The 26,220-nt window shown below is 37.7% G+C and overlaps 1 protein-coding gene across 1 annotated transcript in view; it reads left to right on the plus strand.

Annotated features, from left to right (window-relative positions):
- Window positions 1-9,139: 9,139 nt before the first annotated feature.
- The window catches only part of LOC308697353 (SH3 and cysteine-rich domain-containing protein 2-like), a gene marked incomplete at both ends in the record, with an annotated part of 356,064 nt that continues 338,983 nt past the window's right edge, over window positions 9,140-26,220 (plus strand). Inside the window, 2 exons of the mRNA XM_081376535.1 lie at window positions 9,140-9,283; window positions 15,268-15,580. Coding sequence (XP_081232661.1) covers window positions 9,140-9,283; window positions 15,268-15,580 — 457 coding nt within the window. The remainder of the gene's footprint in view (window positions 9,284-15,267; window positions 15,581-26,220) is intronic.

A 26,220-nucleotide genomic window follows, 5' to 3' on the forward strand; every position in this document is an offset into this window, starting at 1 on the left:
GCCAATGAGCGAACAGTGTATTATTATGATCCATGCAGCGTTACAGGTCAGAAGTCAGATTGGTCGTGTCGATGAGGCCTTCACAGGGCTGATGAGGCTGGCACTTCAGGGATGCGTTATGGTTGGGTCCAGATGCAGATCCACCATCTGATCTGGATACGGCGGGGGTCCACCTCACGTCAGTACTCTGTTTAAAACCAAGCAGCCGCCACTGTTGTCCAGCTCAAATTTTTTTTTTTTTTTTTCAGTTTTTAATTAAAAACATCCAATTATGCAGAATATACGATGGTAAATATTTAATTGATGAGTTGTCAATACAATATAAACCAATACAATAGGGTATGATTTTACCCCTAAATTCAGCATTTTGACACAAAATGATAACTGGAAATCCACCTTTCGTAGCCTGAAGTCCAGTTGTTTCTATGAATTGGAGTGATCCATTTGCTTCTCTGTTCTGTAGCTTTCAGCAGTTTGTAAAAATATATATCTCAGATTTCTTGTCAAATGTAATTGTAGTCAATCGCAAAGCTCTACCCGTTTTAGATGTGTTTTGTGGTTTTCGTGGCATTCACGCTGAAAACAAATGGTGCCACTCAGTCTTTTTGCTACTCAGTGGTCATAACAGCTGTCACTCCGGCCAATGGTGAAGTCTATTCCTCATAGTGGGGGCCCCTATGCAAGTCTGTTCAAGTTGGTTAAATGAAGTCCAAGTGCCTCCTACAGTACAGGCTTATTATGTGAAGTTTAGGCTGTTATAGGTGATGTGAAAAGACTTATTACATTATTTGCTTTACATTTGAGCCACTGCCCATGGGGAACTCTGCACGTCCCTGATGTAAAAACATGTAGGCCTATGTAAAAAAAATAAGGGGATTGTATCAAATTATTAATTTAATAAACTTTAATATAAAGTGCGACCAAATCTTACTTAATTAATTCCCATTACAGATGTTGGTCATGCTTCAGCCTAAAGTATAAATAGCTAGGAGGAGTGGTCTAAAGAAAACTGGATCATTTAGCCTACTTAAAAGGCGACCACAAGTTTACTGTAGTCTTTATTTGCTATAATGTAACAATTAGTGTAATGAAGCGCCCAGAACACCACACAACTTTTTTCTTTGATACATTAATTTAAATTAATGCGTTCCATTGTTCTTTCTGAGATTAAAGTGAGACAAAAATTGAGCTGTGGAGTCAGCTGCCCATTTCTCAGCATAAGTGTTGAGAGCAGATCGTGGATGAATTTCAGAAACGGCATGGACCGCAAGCCGTGTAACGCAGACTCCAACCGAACTCCCGCGGAAAAGGTAAGCCGCATTCATACAAAATCATAAAAAAAAATGTATGACAGAAGAGCTCCTCGCGTAGGCTAAATAAAGATACTGATCTTCATGCCTTGATCCCAGCAATATTTCCTTTATTTCACAGAGAAGACGCGGAAACACAATGAAGTTTAAGCACTTCATTTAGGCTACTTATAGTAAAAAAAAGCATATTACTTCTATAGTTAATATAGGTATATAACTATACGTTGTTTTTTTAAGTGACCTCCAATTAGGCTATCCTTTATATAGTTTATTTCTTTAAACATGTCTAGAACGCATTTATTAGGCTATTAAGAATAACTATTAGCATACTAAAATAACATTTTAAATTTAAACTAATTTGAACTGCAATGACAATTTCCCTTTAAAAATCTTAAAATAAATTGCTATTACGATTTTATACAATTTTATTTTACTTTTATAATCAAATGTAATTACACATAGGCCTATTTAACTTCCATTTGATTAGTCAATATGTCATTTTAATGATTTAAGGAATTTAATGGAATTTTCATTAGTCAAAACTAGTCAAATTTTCTAAATTATACTATATTATAACTATAGGTAGTAGTAGTAAAGCAGGGAGCATTGAAAGCTAAATCAACTTCAAAGATTCAACTTTCTATACTTATTAGAGTGTTGTGTATGTAATGCAATGATATACACACATTTCAAGAATGTAATTAACCATTTTTTTTGGTGAATCTTTTTCCCCATGAAAATGTCATTCCTGGGTAATGTAATGAATTTTTAAATGAATTACATTTCTACCATTGTTGGCATATACAAATGTACTGATCTCCATAATTGGAGCTCAACAAACAATTAGTGCTCGGAAAACTAAATTGTAATCACAATTAATATAATCAATTTGGGATTTCATATAGACATGGGCTCATTTTTGGCTGCTGATAACTCCAAATTCAGAACCAAAAAAAAAAAAAAAAAAAACCTGGAAACATTTTAAAAATGTTTTCCAATAAAGTAAATAAGACTTGTTTTATCATTAACTCAACAAAAAACAGATTTGTGTAATCTAACACACAAATATGGGTTAAATTAATTCCCTGTGTCATTGTTAGCCGGAATGACATACTGTTAGACGGAAGGACATTCTGCAATATTTTTCAGGATTACCATAAAAACCATCCTCAATATAATTTTTCTTGAAACAAAGTAACTTGAAACAAAGTAAGAGACACTGACAAGTTTTTAATGATTTAAAAATCTGTAACGTTTACAGTAAATCTGTAAAATTATAATGCTTAATAAACAATGGCCAAGGGTATAGTACAACACATTATACAGCTAAAACATTTAGGGCCCTATTTTAATGATCTGAAACACAAGTATCAAACGCAAAACGCAAGTAACTTTGTGGGTGTATCGCGCAAATCTAAAATGGGTTGGTCTGAAGTAGTTACATTACTCATAGGTGTGGTTTGGGCGTAACGTGAAATAAACCAATCAGAGCGTCATCTCTCATTCCCTTTAAGAGCAGGCGCGCTTGTTCCATGGCGGATTGCTATTACAGTATAACGATGTATTTGCCAACAAAGTTTGTTTCTAGAAGAAAATTGCATCATCGTCCACCCTAAATAAGGCAGATCAATAATATTGTTGAATATTAAATGTCCCCAACTAAGCAAGCCAAAAGCCAAGGCAACAGTGGCAAGGAACCAAAACTCCAGGAGAACCCAGGCTCAGTCGGGGGCCAGTTCACCTCTGGCCAATGAGCGAACAGTGTATTATTATGATCCATGCAGCGTTACAGGTCAGAAGTCAGATTGGTCGTGTCGATGAGGCCTTCACAGGGCTGATGAGGCTGGCACTTCAGGGATGGGTCATGGTTGGGTCCAGATGCAGATCCACCATCTGATCTGGATACGGCGGGGGTCCACCTCACTTCAGTACTCTGGTTGACACTTCAGTACTGCGTTGTCGTCGAGTCCAGGCGCAGGTCCTTCATCGGATCTGGATACGGCCTGGATCCAGCAGAAAATGAGAGACTAGTTGACACTTCAGGACTGCGTTGTCGTCGCGTCCAGGCGCAGGTCCTTCATCAGATCTGGATACGGCCCTTAAAATAGCATCTGAATAACGTTTTCTGAAACTGCAAAATAGCACCAGGGAACGTTTGTGCCGGAAAACGCCTCCTCTTTTTGCTGAACCGCCCCCGGAAGTGCGCAAGTTCATTCCCTAATCTACAGACTGTGGAGGGAAAAGTCTGCTGTGCGTCGGGTGCAAAATAGGAATGATAAATGCGTCGGTGAAAAGTCAATTGCACTGGGTGCAAGTTAGGGACCTTAGGCTTATTGCAAATGAGTCAAGTCAAGTCACCTTCATTTATATAGCGCTTTTAACAATATAGATTGTTTCAAAACAGCTTTACAGTGATAATAGGAAATTAAAGTAACATAGATTGTTTTGGCTTTACAGCAGCTCTAGAATAAAGTTATTGTCCAGATTAGTTTTGATTGAGTCACTTCCGTCGCAAAGATCATTAGTTATTAACGTAGGGGCCGCTAACACGACACCGTTCTAACAGAAAACCCTTAAGTTTTCTGTTATCCAAGAATGACATGTTATCCAGGAATGACAAAACAAATATTTTTTCTTTATAATCAGGCACAAACTTAACCACCTATTGAAAACTACATCTTAGCTATCAACACTTAAGGTAATCTTTTAGATCAAATAGATAGTTTTTTAATATAAAAAACATTATGAATGTTTTATTAGTGTTATCCAAAAGGACACATGATATTGCTACAAAGTGCACCAGTGACTGAAAAGGTCAAAATATCAACATTTTAAGAGACGTATTTTTGTATTCAGATTTTAAGCCGGGACAGTTACCCGGAATAACATTTTGGGACTTTTGAGCTCAATAGTTCCTTAAAGATTAATTATTTATAATAAATTCTCACATGAGTAATAAAAGAGGGGGAAGTTGAGTCACTTAATGAAGTGCATTTAAAAATGTATACATTTTTAATATTATGAATATGCTTTGGACACCAGAATTGACACGCCACGTCATTGACCCATATATATATATATATATATATATATATATATATATATATATATATATATATATATATATATATATATATATATATATATATTATATGTGTGTGTGTGTGTGTGTGTGTGTGTGTGTATGTGTGTGTGTGTGTGTGTGTGTGTGAACAAAGCAGCTTGATCTTATTGTTAAGCAGGTATTAATTCTTCTGTTAAGCAGAGTTAAGGGTTCTAAAATGTACCTATAAAATGGTAAAAGAGCAATTATACAAATATTTTAATTATATGAAATCATATAATTAAAATATTTGTATAATTGCTCTTTTACCATTTTATAGGTACATTTTAGAACCCTTAACTCTATACCCCCCGAACCCAAACATAACCCATTTCTAGAATATAAAAATAAAAAATAAAAAGCAAAGGGCAGAAATGTGTAGGAAAATTAACCTACCCATAACCATTTCTTAAAAACAAGTACTGTAAAGAAAAACAAGACAACTGTAATCACAATCATTTATTTATTGTAAAAATGTCAAAAGCAGTCCCAAACATATAGTCCAAATGACAATGTATCGCAGTCACAGTCCTCTCTGGTGGTGTAATAGTTTTGTGTGAGGTACAGAGCAGAATTTAAGTTATTAATCGCTGAAAATCTTATCACAATCTACTCCACGAACGCCCACATTTCCCATTCAAATGCACATCACACCGAAACATGGCATGTCACAATCTGTGACCAAGCAGCCGAGAGCCAATGGCTGTTTCTCAAGTCTAAGAATGCAAAGACAGAATATGCATTCTCGTTGAGACCGGTCTTGCCAGGCGACCTTGAAAGAACATACTCGGAAGGACACGGCGACACAGAACGTATCTTCGTTAGATGTGCTATGATCTTACTGCTAAACTGACCATTTAGCACAGGGGTGCCCAATCCTGCTCCTGCCGATCGACTGTCCTGCACAGTTCATCTCCAACCCTAATCAAACACACCTGCCTTTAATTTTCAAGTGATCCTGAAGACCTTAATTGGTTGCTTCAGGTGTGTTTGCTTCAGGGTTGGAGATGAACTGTGCAGGACAGTCGATCGGCAGGAGCAGGATTGGGAACCCCTGATTTAGCAAATATTAAGCAGTGGGTCACAATACAAAAACATAACATCACAGATGTCATAACATATTCAGATATTTATATATTTTTGTAATTCATATATTTACTTATATATCTTTTTATTTTACATGAGTACTTCTGCACTGTAAAAAGTTGCCCTTTAAAATAACAGTAATCTACTGGCAGCTGTGGTTGCCAGCAATGTACTGTTAATTTACAGCCCTTTACCATTAATTTACAGCTCTCATTTTTTACAGTATGTTACCATAAAAATACCATGGAAGGTAATTAATTTCATTTAGGAATCCAATTGCTTTAAACAGTTTGGGTTCAAAACTACTATACTGATACCGTGAACTTCATTTGAGTCTGAAAATTAATATCTCTTTATATAAAACTGCAAAAGCCTAATGTGTATATGTCCTTTCATTTAGGAATCCAATTGCTTAATTCAAATAGTGAATTAATTAAAAACATGATTTTAACTAAAAAGTGTTAAAGTACTTAGCAAGAAGATTGTCACTGCATCAGCACCTACACAGTTACTGTCTTTAAATAAAGCAACAGGCAGCATAATATCAGTGTTTCTCTGCTAATCTTTGACTGAAAACTAATTAATTAAACAGATCTCTCCTATATCATCTTTTGCAAAAACACATAAAACACTTCAGTTTAATATATACTCTCCTTATCATTTATTGACTTCAATAAATCTAACTGTTACATTTTACAGTATATTACCATTTTTCCTTGATTTTACAGCTGAGTTGCCAGTAAATTGCTGTTTTTCTACAGTTTTATGACGTAAATTAATTTACTGTTGATTACTGTTAAAATACGCTTCACTCTGTTTTTTTTTTTTTTTTTTTTTGACACATTTAACCTTTTTAACCCCACTGCAAAATCTTCGGTTTTAAATGAACACTTCAGAGTGTAGGAGTAACACTGAAGCAGTGTTGAAGTTAAAGATATAATTAAGTGATTAATTAACTGATGATTGAGCATTAGGGATGAACACCTGATGTTAACAAGCAGAATCACTGAAGGACAGAGGTACAACAAGAACAGAAAAAAGTGAAACACAAGAACTACAACTGACTTCCAGCCACAGAAGACATTAAATCTCTGAAGATCTCAGCAGAGGAGGATTAAACAACTCCAAAAAAAAATAGCATTACCAGCTTCACTCATGCTGGGAGTCATGGCTGATTTTTTTTTTGTACTATGCTTGTACCCAACATGCATTGCAGTATGAAACTTTTGATTGTCACAATTGTTGGGATTCATACGCAGATTCTTGAAGCATGTGTGTGTCTGGCTGATCAAGAAGTTCAAAATGTTCAAGTATAAACTTTTTAAAATCCTTCATATTTGCTGCATGTCAAATCCCTGATAGATCTTATTCTGTAAAATCACAATGACACCAAAAAAAAAAAAAAAAAAAACATCACCCATATAAAAATATAAGACAATAAATGAGATCAGTGAATTGGGCCACTATATGGTGACTGTGACCATTAACAAACGGTCAGCTTTTCTTTCAGCTTTTTTTGCCATATGTATTTTAAATACACAGATGCAGCAACCAAAGAAAAAATAACATTTAAAAGTCAAGGCTCAAGAGCCCAACCAAAGCAATCACTGATCACCATCTTGGTGCCATCAAATGAAAATAAAATTACATTTAAACCTCAGCCATCTTTTAATAAGAACTTCCGTAGACGTCTGACAGAAATCCTGAAATGTAATCCTCCTCTGCTAAGATCTTTTGCTAAGATTTAATGTCTTTTATCTTGATTTCATAATTTTTTCTGTTCTTCTTGTTCCTCTTTCCTTCAGTGATTCTGATTGTTAACAGCAGGTGTTCATCAGTGTCTCAGTTAACTTAATTAAAAATTAACTGAATTAAATGATTCACTCTGTCAAGTGGACTATATTAGTGAACTTATGTATGGAATAGTGGATGAGGGTATATGGTGTGATTTTGAACATAGCCTCTGAGTGTCGACTTTGAGCACTGTTAATTCACAGTATATAGGCTACTTTCTCGAAAACGACAAATATCACCCAGGGTGCATTTTTTCTACGGTATATATTTCTACGGTATACGGTATATGTTACTGTAAAATTTGGCTGTTTTTTACAGCATTTTTTTTTTACAGTAACGAGTGTATGTTTAATGTTATGCTTTGTCAACATTAAGATTCTTTTAAATAATTATAAGTACATCTGTCACGATCACCAGCTGGAGTGCCCTAGAGAGCCACCAGGGGGCACTCATCACAGACTAGTGTTCATAGCATTTCATCAAAGACTACATCCCCCATAATACTCTGTCGTTTCATTATCACTGATTGTCTACAGCTGTGTATAATTTACTTGTTAGTCCCAGCCTATATTTACCATGTTCACTCTGGCATTCACTGCAAGGTTTTGCCTATTGTTTGGGTCATAAGAAATTGCGCTGCATACTTGATACGTGTTTTGAAGCTTCAGTGTCATATGTAACATCACTACTACCTTCCTGTAGTGGTGGGCAGATCGAGGTTTTGTGGAACACTGACACAGTTGAAGCAAATGTGCCGTATTGTGTCGAGGCTTCAAAGCAATTCAACACCCATCTCCACTGTGACCCCTAGTGGTCAGAACAGTGTAAATGCAACAAAAGCCCGGGCCAAACATGCATAAAACACCTTTAACAAATCTTAATGCAAATTTTTTATGGATCGTAAAATCTTTCAAATGCAATTATCTAATCATCTAATAAGATTATCAAGTGTATGTTCTTTCATCAATTGTCAGGGTTTGTTTTGTTTTTTCTATGAATGGCTCAGTTTAAGAGGCCAATAAGAGACTATTAACTAACATTATTCATTTTGATTATACTTATGTCTAATTAAAACGTCTGCATATAAAACATATATAAAACTGATCAGAGATCAGGTAAAAACCCACAGACACTTTTTCATTGGTTCTCAGTGACTCCTTATGATTCATGGGTTGACAGAGATCATCGCCCCCAGTGGTGGACCATTAAAAAAGTGTTTTGAAAAGTTGCGAAACAATTATGACGTAATGAAGCCTCGTTTACTGAAATCATGTGACTCTGGCAGTTTGATACACGCTCCGAACCATTGATTCGGAACAAAAGATTCGTAAAGGTTTCGAAAGCTTCATGAAGCAGTGTTTTGAAATTGCCATCATTACCTTCCTGTGCTTTACCCTTTGCCTGTATTTGGATTACAATTCTGGATTACTCAATAAAAGCTGCGTTTGGAACACCAACCTTTTAAGTCTCGGAGCAGTTTCGTAACAGAAAACCTTGCCATGCACAGATTCAGCAGCTGAGTGAGACCAAGACCCACCGTGGCTCCAGTAGTTCAACTTGTCCGTTTACAGCAAGGTAACAAATCACTCGAGGACCACACCAGATTTCCTAGACCTTGCACATCTCACAGATTTCCCTGCTTTTGCCCTTATTGACTTTTATTGTTATGGACTCAATGACCGCTACCAATCCAAAAATCCTTGAGGATCACTGGACTATCCTTGAGTTTTTGAACTATGCACTATTGCTGGCCGATTCATCTTTTGTTTTGTGAGTTTTGCCGACAAAGAGCCCTGCAATCCTACAGTACCCACCATAACCCGAATGTTTCCACACTCCAACTGTCATGTCAGGAGTTATTCACGCCACGCTGTCTCGTCCCGTCATAGCCGCCCTTCCAGAGTCTAGTCCCGTCATGGCCTCGGACAAGATGGACGCCACGCCTGAGCCCTCAGACAAGATGGCTGCCACGCCTGAGCTCTCGAACAAGGTGGCCACCACGCCTTCCAATCCCTGAGTCCGTTCCAACCTACGAGCTCGCTCCAGAGTCCACAGCCCTACCCAAGAAAATTTTGTGAGGGGGCTACCTGTTCATAGGGCTTGCATAGACTAGTCGATAGATCGACTATTTCAACCACTAGTCGACGCTGTCGGAAACAATCGACTACTCGAGCGTCCATTAACCATAATTGAATTAAAAATGGCGAACGTCACCAACAGACACCACACGTCAGATGTGTGGAAGTATTTTATCAAGCATGACAAAAATATAGTAATTGGCCAACTCTGCAAGAGGCCGTTCACATATTGCGTCTAAAAACGTGCGGAAAGCGCGGCCGTGCCGCTGTCTCCTACAAGCGCTTGCGCTCCCATGGCGTCTGTCGTTGCTATGCAACCAAACATGAACTGCGCTCTCCATGATGACGACGAAGAAGTATCAGCAAAGGATTAATTGATTTCTAGCCCTTGCATTAGCTTTACTACTAGATATATTTCTGGAGATGAGAAGGAAAAACCCGCCTGGAAAAACTAGCGCACCACGTTGCTTCCATTATGAGCGCGCTCGCCGCGCGCCTACATTTGAAATGTCGACCTTTAGCGCGAAAAAGACGCGATATGTGAACGGCCCCATCTGAAATGAAAGGCAAGAACGGCTATTTATTTGGCTTTAGACTGTTACATGAAAATTTTAAAATGAAATGTCATAATTATAATGTTTTGAGAGTTTACTTATGTAATTGTTGCATTAGGCTATGAATTAATAATGTTTATTGATAAGATCTAGCTATTTCATGTCTTTTCATTTACAGTAGCATGAACCACGAGTAGTCGAGTAACTCGAGTATTGTTTTGATAAGAAATCGATTAGCAGAAATCAGTAGTCGTGCAACCCCTACCTGTTCACGACCAAGATCCCTGATCTTTCTGCTCCACCCTGGCTGCCTACTCAGCCTGCTTTGCCCTGGCCACCCGCTCTGCATGCACAGTCCTGGGCAACTGCCCTGCCTCAGTCTCCTGACCCTCTTCCTTTCCATGGTCCTGGTCCTCCATCCTGTCCCCCGGTCCGCCTCCCTGCTGGACTTCTCTAACTATGTTAGGAGCGTCTGGATGTCGCTCCTTAGGAGGGGGGCTATGTCACGATCACCAGCCCTTGAGAGCCACCAGGGGGCACTCACCTCTGCTGTTTCAGTATCACTCTCTACAGTTGTGTATCATTTACTTGATTTATATATTCCCAACCTATATTTGACATGTTCACTCTGTCATTAACTGTGAGGTTTTATCTAGTGTTACCCTGCATCTCTGGTTTCATGTCTCTTGGTTCTTGGATTCCCCTTTTGCCTGTGTCCCCTGCCTTTTTGTTTGTTTGTTTGTTTGGACTGCCTTCCTGTGCTTGACCCTATGCCTATATTTGGATCACGATTCTGGATTACTCAATAAAAGCTGTGTTTGGATCACCAACAAACGGCAAACAAAATAAATATTACATGATAAATAAGGGTTAAATGATTACAGAAATGTTATTATTTTAAGATTTTAAAGTGTAGTCTTGTTTAACATTATGTAATGTAATCCTTCTAAACCAGTTTGCAGCAGGAGTCACACAGAACAGAGTGAAATGTTATTTTATATTAAAGGGCACTTTTACAAGATGTAAAATAAGTCTCTGATGTCCTCAGTGTGTATGTGAAGCTTTATCTGAAAATACCCCACAGATAATTTTTTATAGCATGTTAAAATTGCCACCTTTTGGGGGTGAGAAAAAAGCGTGCCGTTTTTGTGTTTGTCCCTTTAAATGCAAATGAGCTGCTGCTCCCTGCACAGAGGGCGGAGCTTCAAAAGTTTGTGCTTCAGTGTCAGGACAATCTCATCTCACAAAATGAAAATTGCAGAACAGAAACTGTACTAGCAGTGTTCAGTTCGAACTAGAGTCGGACAATGATGCTTACAGAGCCAGAGAATATATGCTGCATGGAGATAGAGCAGGTATAGTTTAGTTTAATTATGGTTATAACTTATTTGTCATCTTGCTTTTATCGCCTGTTGTAGCGGACCCCATCCGAATGATGGCCAAAAATTTACTGATGAGTTTTATGAAGTTTATTGTACTTCACACAAAAGAGGAAGCATTGGTTTTAGTCCAGAAAATTGAGGGGTGCTGGATGGCAGAGGCAGGCTAAAAACACATTAATGGCGCAGATATTAACATAAATAAATACACATATTCAAGAAAAAGAAAAAGAAACATGAATACGACTTATTTATGTTCCTTTTTTAATTTATTTTTATCATTGCAAAAATTAACTAGATTAATCACTTTTTTTCTTTGATTAATCACGGTGAATCGCCATTAAAAAACCTAACGTTTTTAATGTATTTTATAATGTAATAATTTCACAGTTAATCTCCAAATTAATGTTGAAACAACATAAAGACAGTATATTTTAAATATTTGTCTAAAAGGTAGGAAATATACAGAAATTGAATAAAGTTATCAAACAGTTTGCACTGCATGCATTTTTAATTATATATATATAGATGAATCCTTATTAACCCTCTGAGGTCTGAGCTGTTTTCTGGGCCCTGGAGGTGTTCTGGCATGCTCTGACATTTGTGGTTATTTCTGTTACTTGTGACATTTTCATGGCTAAAGTCTAATTACACTGTATTCAGCACAAACTCTGCTACAATAATATATCAGCAGCATGTATGTAAAAGTTTGTAGTTTTGAGATAATGACATTTATGCGTGGTTTGTGAAAATACAAAAATAAATTCTCACTGAAATAAGGTCATGAAACCCATACTGATTATTTCTTCACAAGACTTTTGAAAATTGTATCACGTAGCCTAGAATATTTGCTCTAAAACTATGTGAGAATCACCCTGACTGCTCATTCAGAGAAGACAATATATTGATTTAAAAATTTTACGACGTGTTTTGTGTTAGAAAGCAATATGCGAAGGGGCGGATCACCTCATTAATATGAAAGCTTTCCACACCTGAGAAAGACAAAGAACCTCCCTAATGGCCCTATTAGGAGCTTATCAGGGCCCATCATTCTGACCAACCTTGCACAAAGAATGAGGAGATTTAAAAAAGAATGGCTTTTAAAATTGTTTGGATTTATTTACAACACAACATAATCCAAAGATACACAACAAAAAAGCACTTATTGAAGAAAGAGACCTTTGTGCCATTCCTAAAAACATTGTACATACCTTTTATTTTCTAAGGTGTTTGATTTTCACTTTACCATGTTCATGTACAGAGACATGTACTGTGAATGTTGAAGTCAGCAGGACTCAGTGGCATCTGGGCCCTGAAAAAAAAAAAAAAAAAAAAGTGAACATTGGCTACTGATATCAATAGAAAGGCCTGCACGATTTTGGGAATACATTTTAGATTTTTCTTGTTAAAATTGCTTTTTAAAATTCACAGAATACACACACACACTCACACAAATGTTTCCAACAATATATAATGAACACCAGGTTTGTTGTGCCTTGTAGGTATAGGCTATGCGCAGTGCTGCATAAAATAATAACAATATAGCAGCCTATATATTTTCAAAAAGATTTCAGTAACAACTAAGCTAGAGAAAAATATATTGATTATCATGTTACTTCAAATGTTTCCATTCGTTATGATGATATGAAATGAGATAATAGTAAAAACATGAAGCCGTTTGGAGCGTTTTGCTTTTCCAAAATATGATACATTCAAACGCGACCGCGATCAAAAATATGATACATTAAAACGCGATCGCGATAAAAAATATGATACATTAAAACGCGATCGCGATCAAATATAAAACATTATGGTTAGGCCTACCATATACATATCTACGTTTGAGCAGATATCCACAAACACAGTAACAGTAAACACGGGTCTAAATATTATAATATTCACCATATATCTAGCAACAGTTCAACTGCAATGTGAAATTTATGCAACAATAGCAAACTAATATGTAAGAATTTCTTACCTTATCTTTCTTGTCTTCAAATATCGTTCTTCTTCTTCTAATGTAAATCCAATGTAAGCTCAGGCACGTCTTTCAAACTCGACGAAAAGTGAAGTGATTTGTTTTGTTGTTGAGGTAATGAGGGCGATCACGTTCCATGTGGAGATTTGCATGTGAATATCTTTTGCGCGAGTGGGCGTGGCCGAATTAAAAATAATTAGGAAGCGTTTGAGAAGCTGGAAATCTTGTTGGTTTTATACAAATTACTTAAACAGAGAATATTTGTTTTCGTTTTGAATCCGATCATTTAAAAGTACACACTTAAATGTTTATAAAGGTGTATGGCTCATAAATGTGTGACAAGTATTCGCTGAGTTTTGTTTCAGTTTATAGACGTGCTCAAGAAAAAAAAGTTCACCGCGACGGAGAGGCAGAACGCACACACTGTTTATTTTCTTTATTTTACAAAAACACAATGTTTTGATTGGATTGGAAGTGGACACATACAAAAGTAGAAATACCACAGATTCTTTTTTTATATTTCTTTTTTCTGTATGACCATAAATGACGGAGAAATTTAAGTTTATAGTGCTACAATGTGGAGAAAATCCAGCAAAACGCGCCGGCGCGTTTGTCGACCTCAGAGGGTTAAAGTTATAGAAGTTCTTTAGTCTAGAGCAGTGAGTGTTTTTCTCTGTTATCTTTGTTCTTTGATTAACTTAATCAATAAAATAGGCTTTTGATTAAGCTTTATTGGCTGCTGTCTCTTTAAGAGCAGCCACTGCTGACAGAGACGGATCTCACACGTGCCTCATTCTCTCAAAACTCTTTACCTTCATTTAAGACTTTATTTAACTAATTTAAGACTTCTCAGTCTGCTCTTATGAGGATATTCGACTAAACGGACATTTTGGCATAATTGCGTGTGTTAGTGTTCAAGCCGAAAGAGAACTCGATTCTTTTGCACAACTTCTCAATTTGTCTAGGCTTGAATGGTTTAAAAGCATATGCATGAATAAGAGCGCATCATATAATGTAACGCCAGCCAAAGAATAACAGAAAAAACACATGCTGTGTTAATTGTGTTAAATATTTACCACTGAGTATTCTCTTCCCATTTCTAACAGTAATGCTTATTCAACTTCCGGCGTCTACTACCTGCGCAGATATTGACTGTACAGCTGGGTTGTAGGTTGCCAGGCTGACCTCACAAATGGGTTGACATTTGATGTATTGATGGTTCAAGCAGGATGCGTTTCATACAAGATCTGGCAACTGGACAACCTTGGAATAATATATTGATGTGATTATTCATATAACAACGTTTGGGCCATTGAAATTACGTGAGGTTTTTTTGGGAGAAATAACTAAACGGGAGGGGGGCGGGAGATGGGTGTGAAATACAGGAGACTCCCGGGGAAAACGGGAGTGTTGACAGATATGGTATGGACCCTCATTCACAAACCAGTCTGGTGTAAAGTGATTTGCGCAAACATAAACACATTTAGGTAGATTGGGGGTCGCATTTCCTTCAAAAACAAAAGTAATCCACGGCGTCTTCAGCAGCTCAGATGTCAGTAGTAAATGACGACTGACATGTTCATTCTTACATCCAACAACACCTAAATCGCTTAGAAGACATTCTTGTCTACAGCTGCTCTGGCGTCGAAACAATGGCGGACTGTGTACAGCTCACTCAGGGTGGGTCTTTGCTAATACGGCAGTGTCAGTCAAAAGTCAAGGGAGGGGCTTGTGCAATAGGATGTCACATTGCCCAGAATCTAAAAATGGCTTGTTCTGAGACAGTGCTTATGATTTATGGGGATCAAAAAAAAAAAAAAAAAGGACTGGGTGGATTTTTATCAATATAGGGTGGTTGTGTACACTGCCAACATACATTTATGTTCAAACACCATGTAAAAGTGAATTTTGCATAATAGGTGCCCCTTTAAGTAGATGAGTAAATTGCATTTAATAAATCTCTCTCTCTCTCTCTCTCTCTCTAGCTGCTGCGTCTGAAACGCTCGCTCACATTTATGCGGAGTAAAAGCGTGGAGAATTTCTTCCAGCGTTCTCAGAGCGATGCTTATCTACCAACAGAGTTTTTCTTCAATGCCCTGCCTCCTTCCCCGCGCCTGTTTACTGGGCCTGCAAATGGTAGGCACAGTGCTGCTTTGCCCTCCTCCAGCATCAGCTTCAGTGATACCTCAAGGCCCGCCCCATTTGGCATGCAGCCATCGCCTGTACAAACACACTGCTTTCTGGACCATGTGTTCCGTCGACCAACCAGCTGCAATCTGTGCAAACACATTATTGCAGGTAAGCAGGAAATATAAAGTGTCTGTATTCTTGCAGTTATGCCATCTTTTTAGGGACCCTCCTTACCTCCACCCTCTTTAACAGACTCTTGTTTACTTTTCTCTTTTGTTCATTTAGAAGCTTTTATCCAAAGTGCCTTGCAAATGAGAACTTTAGGTGATTCATTCACTAAAAAAAATTATTCTTTCATAAAAAAAAAATACTCTCATTTGTTCACTTGTTAATTTTGATTTAATATTAATCAAAATATTTTTTCCCCAAAGACAAAAACATTCATACAAATATATATATATACATATAAACTCTTGACATTTTTGAAAAAATATATTTTATTCAAATGTTATGCCTTTGTAGGGTACACCATGACTAGAATGATGTATATGCAAAAACAATGAGATATTTTTTTTTCATTCACCTACCAATTTTTAGGTTTCAGGATTATTCTCAACTATGTTATGAAATATATATTGGAATGAATTGATATACCATTTTACTTTATGCAATATTTGGGTACAATTGTTGCCTGGGTTTCCCCATGCAGCCTTGCGTGCAGCGCGATTTTATTCACGCTGCTAGGCAGCCTGGACACCATGGACCAGATTTTCCCCTCAAAAAGGGAACCAATCACAGAATGGGGAGGGAGCAGCAAGACGATGACGACGTCTATGCGACACACCGAAGCAGTTTGTTTATAACTATGGATCCAACATGGCATCAGACGCAAAGTTACCTTTCAATGTAGCCTTAGATAGTGTTCTAAGTAGTTTAGAACGCAAGTTTATTTCGTCTTCTTCCTCGTCGAATTTCTGTCGCTCTACATACGTCATCTGGTATAATTGAAACGATTGGCTATGAGCTACGTACAGGCGCATTTGATAGACATTCGTAGCGCCCAATAAACGGCTCTGGGCATTCGTAAACCACGCATCAAATACGAGAAAATGAAAATGTGGTTCCCAGACCACGTCTCAATGAGAAGAGGTCTGACGTTAGCCAGGCTAGTACAATTGGGTCCCATTCAATGAAATGTATCTGTAAACTGTATCTAATTTGAATATTAATGTGTTCTTGAGGCAACATGTAATGAAAAGTATAATAATGGGATAAATAAATTGCAACATTTTCATTATCTGTTCATCATCTTATATTTAATAGGAATATTCATATAGAATTTCAAATTTCTTTCCGTTCACTTGTTGTGTTTCCCAAAATGCCTGATAAACATGCTTTAAGTCCTGGGGCCCATTTAAGAAAGGAGGTTAAATGAAAATTATGAGTATGTTAACCCTGAAATGAGTGAAACTCTTGGTTTTTAGTTTCAGAATTTCAGATGTTTAAATACGTCATTCATTCAAAGCAGCTTTACAGAGATAGCAGGAAAATAATGCAACAAAGTTTGTTTCGACTGTACAGCAGATCTAGAAGAGAATAGCGTCATAGTCCAGCTTAAGTAAGTTGAATGATGGTTCATTTTTGTATAAAAAAGTTATTAATTTCATTTATATAGGCACTCTGGAGAAAACAGTGATCATCGTCCAGCTCAGTTGAGTTCTTGTGTAACGGTGTAAATGCAAGCAGATCAATAATATTGTTGAATATTAAGTGTCCCCAATTAAGCAAGCCGTAAGCCAAAAGCCAAAGGTCACAGTGGCAAGGAACCAAAACTCCATCAGGTGACAGAATAGAGAACAAAAACCCCCGGGAGAAATCAGGCTCAGTCCGGGGTCCAGTTCTCCTCTGGTCAACGAACGAACAGTGTATGATTATGATTCAGGCAGCATTACAGGTCAGAAGTCAGATTGGATCGGAACATTCAGAATATTTATCCAGTTCCGTCTGGTTGAAGATTGGAGTCATCACGCCGCTATGGAGATGTGTTTGTTGATGATCACTGCCACTGGCTGTCGTGTCTATGAGGCCTTCACAGGGGGAGAGTCTAGATGACAAAATCTCTGCTGCCATGTCAGGGATGCGTTGTGGTCGTGTCTAGGCACAGGTCCACCATCTGATCTGGATATGGCTCGGATCCGGATGACTACAGTAAACCTCAGGATAAACAGAGAGACTAACATTAATGTAGATGCCATATTGCCATTCTTCTTGTGCTGTAACGAGTGTTATAGAAAGTGTTCCCGGTTCTGGCTGACCTAGTTTATGCATCATAACAATCATTTAACTTAAATGAATAATATAAATTTATAATGTCCTATGTGAATACCAGGTGTGTTTTTAGTCTCTATTTAAACTGACAGAGAGTGTCTGCTTCTCAAACAATGCTAGGAAGACTATTCAAAAATGTATAAATAGGAAAATGAGCTAGATCGCAATAGACGTGAAGGACTATAATGCGTTAAGAGCTCGCTCAGTAATGGTGAGCTAAACCGTTTAGTGCTTTGTAAGTATTCTGCAAAAGACCTACTCCAGAGCAACCCCCACCTATATTTCCAGCAGACAGCCTACTGGATGTCAACAAAAATCCACCCACCAAAGCCAAGTTCACAAAGGCTTTGATTGAAAGAAATCAAAGCAGGCAAATCAGCAGGTCCAGACGGCATACCACCAGAGGCCTTGAAAGCAGACGTTACAACAACCAACGTGCTTTTCCCTCTGCTACAAAAAGTCTGGATGCAAGAACACCCAATGAATGGAGGGTAAAGACATCTGGTTAAACTCTCCAAGAAAGGAGATCTGTCTAGCTGCAACAACTGGCGAGGCATCATGCTTTTATCTGTCCCCAGCAAGATCCTGACGCGCATCATGCTTTAAAGATTGAAAGAGGCTCTAGACAAGCGACTGAGAGATGAACAGACTGGCTTCAGACAGGACAAGTCTTGCAACACATCGCCAACCTGCGCATTATCATCGAGCAGTTCTTTGAATGGCAGTCTCCACACTACACAGTCTTTGTGGATTTTGAGAAGGTTTCTGACAATGTGGACAGAGAAGTTGTCTGGAAGCTAATGGCACACTATGGGATCCCACCCAAGTTTGTCTCCATCATCCAACAGTTGTACAGCTACTCGACATGCTTGGTCGTACAAAAGGAAAACTTACAGAACCCTTTAAAGTGCGGACAGGAGTGAGACAGGGCTGCTTGTTGTCACCGGCCATCTTTCTGCTGATAGTGGACTGGATATTGAAAATGTCCAAAGAAAATGCCAACACAGGGATCCGTTGGTCCTTCAAGAAACAGCTGGAGGACCTTGATTGCACAGATGACATCAGCCTACTGTCACACAGGCACCAAGACACACAGCAGAAGTTCAAACGGCTCTTGGAGGAAGCAAAGAAATAAACACCAAGAAAACAGAAACCATGAGGATTAACAACAAACAGGACCAAATCTAACTACATGGTGTGGAAATCAGCGAGTTTAACAAGTTAACCTGCCTGGGCAGAGTGGTTAGCAAGGACAAAGGAGCAGATGAGGACATCAGGAGCCGCATCAACAAAGCCAGACATGCTTTCAACACCCTACAACCCATCTGGAACTCGACAGCGCTCTACAAGCAGACCAAAGTCTGCATCTTTAGGACCAACGTGAAAGCAGTCTTGTTGTATGGATATGAAACCAGGGGCCCGTTCTTCGTACGTCGCTAACTCAGTTAGCTGGATTTGATTGTTGACAATTTGGCATGATCTTGGATTGTTTGGTGCGTCGAAGCTCATCCTCGACTTGCTGTCATAGCAACAGGTCCATAGGCTTAAACCTGCTCGGGAGCAGGCTTATTTCATGTAAACAGGATTAGATCCCAGCTTTATAAGCGGAGCTGATATGGGAAGTCCAGCGCAGCGCGATAGTGCACTTTCTGAGATATATATTTTTTCTTGTGACTCGTGAGATTGTCGTTTACATTATTAATTTGTTGGAAACGCACATTTATTTTCGACTTGTCGGAGTCGGGCTTTAACTATGCACAAACTGTTTGCATTGCCCTAAGATTATTTGCGAGTGCCTCTTTCCTTTACACTATTGGAGATGCGGAGAACTTGATGGAAAGTGCTGTCTGTCGTGTCATTCGGAGTTTACCTGGCGCTGTTAGGTTTAAAAAACAGGTTTAGTTTTTTTTGTGGCATTTCCAAGCCACTTAAGACCCAATGTTGTAAAGCAGTTTTTTTTAAAGCAGGTTTTTTTTTTTTTTTTGGCTATCATATTTTTTTATGAAGATCATGCAATCATGACCATGCCGATTACAGTATATGTCACTCAGGCTTCACTAACGTGATTGGTACCATAGGCTAGACCATAGACTGCCATCAAGGCCTCAATGAAGGGGATTATGTGAACAGAAAGGGGGTTCACGATGTAAATGTGCAGCCCAATTACTATTGTGATTCCTAATATTCCAGATTAGTAATATTATATCAAATTAAAAAAAGGCAGTTGACTAAAATCTTCCATTTCACAAATGTGAAAGCAAAATGGCCAGGATCTGTGCATGACTTAAGAATTTTCAGAGATTCACATTTATGCACAATATTTGAAAGTGGTAAGGAAAGTTCCACAATTAAATATCAAGCTCACTGTATTACATACACTTATGCTGATCCTAACAGAACTGCATTTTTTTCATAGGTGATTATGACATGTTCCTGCCTGCAGACAGGTGTTTTATGACCCCATTCCCTGACCCAAACCAGTTACAATGCAGCTCTAGCCAGGACAAGGGCACACAATGAAATGAACTTTGGCTAACTAAAGCGAAGATTTCAGTGTCTGAAAAGTCTGAGGGTTGCACACCTGACAGGGCCTGGGACATTGGTGCATGTGCCATATTACACAACATTGCCAAAAAAAAAAAAAAAAAAAAAAAAAAAACACTTTTCATTAAATGTTTAATAAAAGACAAATATGCTTAGTTCCTTGAGTTTTATTTCAATTGTTCTTTGTAAAGAAAAGCCAGTGGTCAAGTGCCTGCAACAAGAGATATTAGACACATGCCTCATGCAACAAATAAAAAGGAAAAGTTGGCTATACACTGCCCACCTGTTGGCCTATGTCTCATCTGTCTGTGCAGACTCTTCTGTAGGCCTTTCTGTAGATGTGGAATCCTGCAACTTATATTGCAGCCATAAAACATACAAGTATAAATTAAGTAAAGTTATTTATGCACTTGCAGGTAGGCTAGTTCCTCCATATGACAGTTATCTGAGAGGGTTTATTCACTGTCCAGTGCAATGGAAACAAATGGACATTGCAAAGTCTTATACTTTCTTTCCTTTGGAAAGTTAGAAAATGTCCACTTACTGTTCTTGGGAACAGATACAAGTGTTGGTGTATTATGTAAAAGTGCACAAAAGAGGAAAACACAATGTCATTACAATGAACTACACTCTGGAAAAATGTGATCAATAACTCATGGCAAAATATTTTTACATTAACATAAGTTTATCCGTTTTCACTTTCACAAGTCAAAGCAATTCATCATTACTCAAGATTTAACAGTTGAAATGACTATACGGCCTTAATTTAATGCAGCAAAAATTATTTTACAGTGTAGGCTACTAAGATCTTTTTCTTGATTGCTTTTATAAACAAACAACCATTTATTTAACAGTGCCTTTTATAAAATAGACTATAATATAACTAAAAATTACCATTATGTAGAATATTTTTGTACTTCACTTTTATTTGTTCCAATGTTCTAGTGTGGTGACTCTGACATTACAATGAACAAAGTAATTATGCAATTATTAAAATACAAAAATATAGGCTAATAAGTGATAAAAACATCTAACATGGCCACTTCTAATGGATTTAAATTGTCTGCTACTTTTTGCCAGCCCTCTCTCCTGGCTTTTGCAGACTTTGAAGTGTTCCCTGGCGTTTTGATTAAACATTAAAATTCTGAATAAACTGTGACTATTAGTTCTTGCTCTGCTGAGGAGAAAAACTGAGCGCACTCTTTGGCCATGCTGAGCAGCCAATAGCAGCGTTGCTGATCAGTGTTTCTACTATCGATACATATCCCTTTTTAAACCAATGAACGCGCAATTATATCAGATAACTCAATCCAGCTATACTAATATCCGGCAAGTGTGTTCGAAGAACCGAGTTAGCCAGATCATGATTAGCACGATGATATCATCTTGGATGTGTCATTTGATCTTGGATGTAATAAGCAACGTACGAAGAACGGGCCCCTGGAGACTGACAAAGACTGCCACCAACAAACTCCAGACCTTAATCAACAAATGCCTCTGCTACATCCTACACATCAGGGGCTCGTTCTTTCTACATTGCTTATTACATCCGAGATCAAATGACACATCCAAGATGATATCATCGTGCTAATCATGATCCGGCTAATTGGGTTCTTCGAACACACTTGCCGGATATTAGTATAGCTGGATTGAGTTATCTGAGATAACTGCGCGTTCATGCGCTGGTTTAAAAGGGGATATGTATCGATAGTAGAAACATTGATCAGCAACGCTGCTATTGGCTGTTCAGCATGGCCAAAGAGCGGGCTCAGTTTTTCTCCTCAGCAGAGCAAGATAGTCGAAGTTTATTCGGAATTTTAATGTTTAATCAAACGCCAGGGAACACCTCAAAGTCTGCAAAAGCCAGGAGAGAGGGCTGGCAAAAAGTAGCAAACAATTTAAATCCGTTAGAAGTGAAGAAAAATTAAACAAAAGCACGCACATCAGTCTCAAAAAGGGTGCTCGACTAAAAAACAACAAGTAAAAAATAAAGTCGGCAACACCTAAGCTCCAAAATTATCAAAAATATTTATTTTACAAGACAACTATCGCATAGCGTATGTGACGTTTCGAGCACGCAGGCTCTTCATCAGACAAATTGACTACAGATGTGCAACCCTTTATATCTCCAGGTGATCACATGTCCAAGCATCATGTTACTAACCAATACAACAACTACAAAACGAAAAAAGAAAAAATATATACACAAAAATATCTAAAAAAACTATGCAAAATACAACAGTATCATTATTAATATGCTCTTTTCTTGATACCTGCAAATACACATCAAAATAATTTAATTAAAGTAATCACTCCAAAACCTTTGATGTATTATATACAAAAAGAGAAACACACACACACATCTGTACAGATGTGTGTATATATTTTTTCTTTTTTCGTTTTGTAGTTGTTGTATTGGTTAGTAACATGATGCTTGGACATGTGATCACCTGGAGATATAAAGGGTTGCACATCTGTAGTCAATTTGTCTGATGAAGAGCCTGCGTGCTCGAAACGTCACATACGCTATGCGATAGTTGTCTTGTAAAATAATTATTTTTGATAATTTTGGAGCTTAGGTGTTGCCGACTTTATACTTTATTTTTTAATCCGTTAGAAGTGGCCATGTTAGATGTTTTTATCACTTATTAGCCTTATTTGTATTTTAATAATTGCATAATTATTTTGTTCAGTGTGTCAGAGTCACCACACTAGAACATGGGAACAAATAAAAGTGAGTACAAAAATATTCTACATAATAGTAATTTTTAGTTATATTATAGTCTCGTCTCTTCTATAAAAGGCACTGTTAAATAAATTGTTGTCTGTTTATAAAAGCAACCAAGAAAAAGGCTGAAAAAAAAGAAAAGATCTTAGTAGCCTACACTGTAAAATAATTTTTGCTGCATTAAATTAAGGCTGTATAGTCATTTCAACTGTTAAATCTTGAGTAATGATGAATTGCTTTGACTTGTGAAAGTGAAAACTGATAAACTTATGTTAATGTAAAAATATTTTGCCATGAGTTATTGATCACATGTTTCCCGCATTGTAATGACATTGTGTTTTCCTCTTTTGTGCACTTTTACATAATACACCAACACTTGTATCTGTTCCCAAGAAAGTGGTGGCTGAAATATGTGCAGTAAAGTGGACATTTCAACTTTCCAAAAGAAAGAAAGTATAAGACTTTGTAATGTCCATTTGTTTCCATTGCACTGGACAGTGAATAAACCCTCTCAGATAACTGTCATATGGAGGTACTAGCCTACCTGCAAGTGCATAAATAACTTTACTTAATTTATACTTGTATGCTTTATGGCTGCAATATAAGTTGCAGGATTCCACATCTACAGAAAGGCCTACAGAAGAGTCTACACAGACAGAGGAGACATAGGCCTACAGGTGGGCAGTGTATGGCCAACTTTTCCTTTTTATTTGTTGCATGAGGCATGTGTCTAATATCTCTTGTTGCAGGCACTTGACTAAACCACTGGCTTTTCTTTACAAAGAACAATTGAAATAAAACTCAAGGAACTAAGCATATTTGTCTTTTATTAAAGGTCCCGTATGCCCCTTTTCACAAGATGTAAAATAAGTCTCTGATGTCACCAGAGTGTGTATGTGAAGTTTCAGCTCAAAATACCCAACAGATCATTTTTAACAGCATGTTTAAATTGTCATTTTTTGGGGCTCAGAAAAACGCGCTGTTTTAGTGTGTGCCCTTTAAATGCAAATAAGCTGCTGCTGGATGACACAGGGGGCGGAGCTTCATGAGCTCACACTCAGTCTCTCAGGACAATTTCATCTCACGGAATGATGATAATATCAGAAACTCTCAGTAACGGTGTTCATTTCGAGTCGGACATAATGCCTACAGAGTCAAGGCCCTTTCACATTTTGACGCACGAATAATTCGCGCGATGGGTTTATTTTTTGATCAGCTGTTTGTGTAATGAGCGCTTCCACACCGAACGCGAATGTGCTGAGGCGAAAAAACGACTTTTATTTTTTTCGCTTCGATGTCGATTTTTTTTTTACTTTTGCGGCGACAGAATAGGCTTCAGCCAATTCACATACTACAAGGACAACGATTTGAAAGACAATGTGTGGCGTAGCATTGCCAACCAACCGGTTATCACGACTGTGAGTGTGTTGTGTGATAGTCCTGTGCTGTGTAGGCTAGCAGGCCAAACTACATTTGGGATAGAAAGCTAACACTATTATCGTCAAAGATAGAGACAGAGACCGTGTTTACTTTGAACACGTAACAAAATGCAGTGAGACTATTTAGGGCTGCTTTTAGTAGGCTATACTATACATTCTTTGTGTGATATTTCTAGTCGAATGATTTTTAACTTACTTCGTGTGTTACATGTAATGTGTAGTTACATTACAAAACGCACTGTTGAAGACGCAAAAAAAAAAAAAAAAACTGCACATAAGCATACTCCCCTTCAGACTTTCTGTTCTGTAAGATTGGGTGCACCCAAAACCTTCTTTTCTGTCTTTTAAATAAAATGAAAAGCTCGTCTTCACTGGATGCTATGACTATGACTGGATGATGATGATGATGATGATGATGAAGTGTCCATGTTTTCTCAGCTGTCGGCGCGATTCGCGCGAAAGTTTTGGAATGTTGAAGCTCTCTGAACGTCACAGACGTCGCAAATTCGCGTCGCGGCTGATGTGAATGGTTTTGATGCGAACTATTCGCACACGAACTATTCGCTTTTTCGTTTCGCTTTTTCTTTACGCATCCGGTGTGAAAGGGCCTTCAGAGTGCTGTATAGAGATGAAACAGGTATAGTTTAGTAGTTTAATTACGGTTATTATAACGTATTTGTCATCTGCTTGTATGTATCCATTATTTATTAATAGCCTACAAGTCTGCTGTCTGAATGATGATCAAACATATACTGATGAGTTTAATAAAGTTTATTGTACATCACACAAAAGATGAAGCGTCAGTTTTACTTCTGAAAATCACCGTAAGAGCTGAGTAACACAGTAAGTTATTAGAAGTGCGCAAGTACATAAACGAATTTCGGTAGAGTTGAGGGAGCATTCCTGTGGGCGGAGGTTAGTCAAAAAATGGTTTTAATGACGTCATTAAAGAAGGAAGTAGAGGGATGTAGTCCATACGGGCCGTTCGATGTAGTCAACTTCTGTTAAATAAAATATCTCGCTTGGCATTGAACTTTGAGCTTTATAATTTTACAGATATTATTTATACTCTAACAACAACATTACACACTAACTAAAGTTTGAAACATGGGATCACGGAGAACGGGACCTTTAAACATTTAATGAAAAGTGTGGGGTTTTTTTTTGTTTGTTTTTTGGCAATGTTGTGTAAAATGGCACATGCAACAATGTCACAGGCCATGTCAGATGTGCAACCCTCAGACTTTTCAGACACTGAAATCTTCCCTTTAGTTAGCCAAAGTTAATTTAATTGTGTGCCCCTGTCCTAGCTAGAGCTGCATTGTAACTGGTTTGGGTCAGGGAATGGGGTCATAAAACACCTGTCTGCAGGCAGGAACATGTCATAATCACCTATGAAAAAATGCAGTTCTGTTAGGATCAGCATAAGTGTATGTAATACAGTGAGCTTGATATTTAATTGTGGAACTTTCCTTACCACTTTCAAATAATGTGCATAAATTTGAATCTCTGAAAATTCTTAAGTCAAGCACAGATCCTGGCCATTTTGCTTTCACATTTGGGATATGGAAGATTTGTCAACTGCCTTTTTTTTATTTGATATAATATTATTAATCTGGAATATTAAGAATCACAATAGTAACTGGGCTGCACATTTACATTGTGAACCCCCTTTCTGTTCACATAATCCCCTTCATTGAGGCCTTGATGGCAGTCTATGGTCTAGCCTTTAGTCTATGGTATCAATCACGTTAGTGAAGCCTGAGTGA

This window comes from Scardinius erythrophthalmus (genome assembly GCF_964197995.2).
Source record: "Scardinius erythrophthalmus genome assembly, chromosome: 10".
Taxonomy (NCBI): Eukaryota; Metazoa; Chordata; class Actinopteri; order Cypriniformes; family Leuciscidae; genus Scardinius; species Scardinius erythrophthalmus.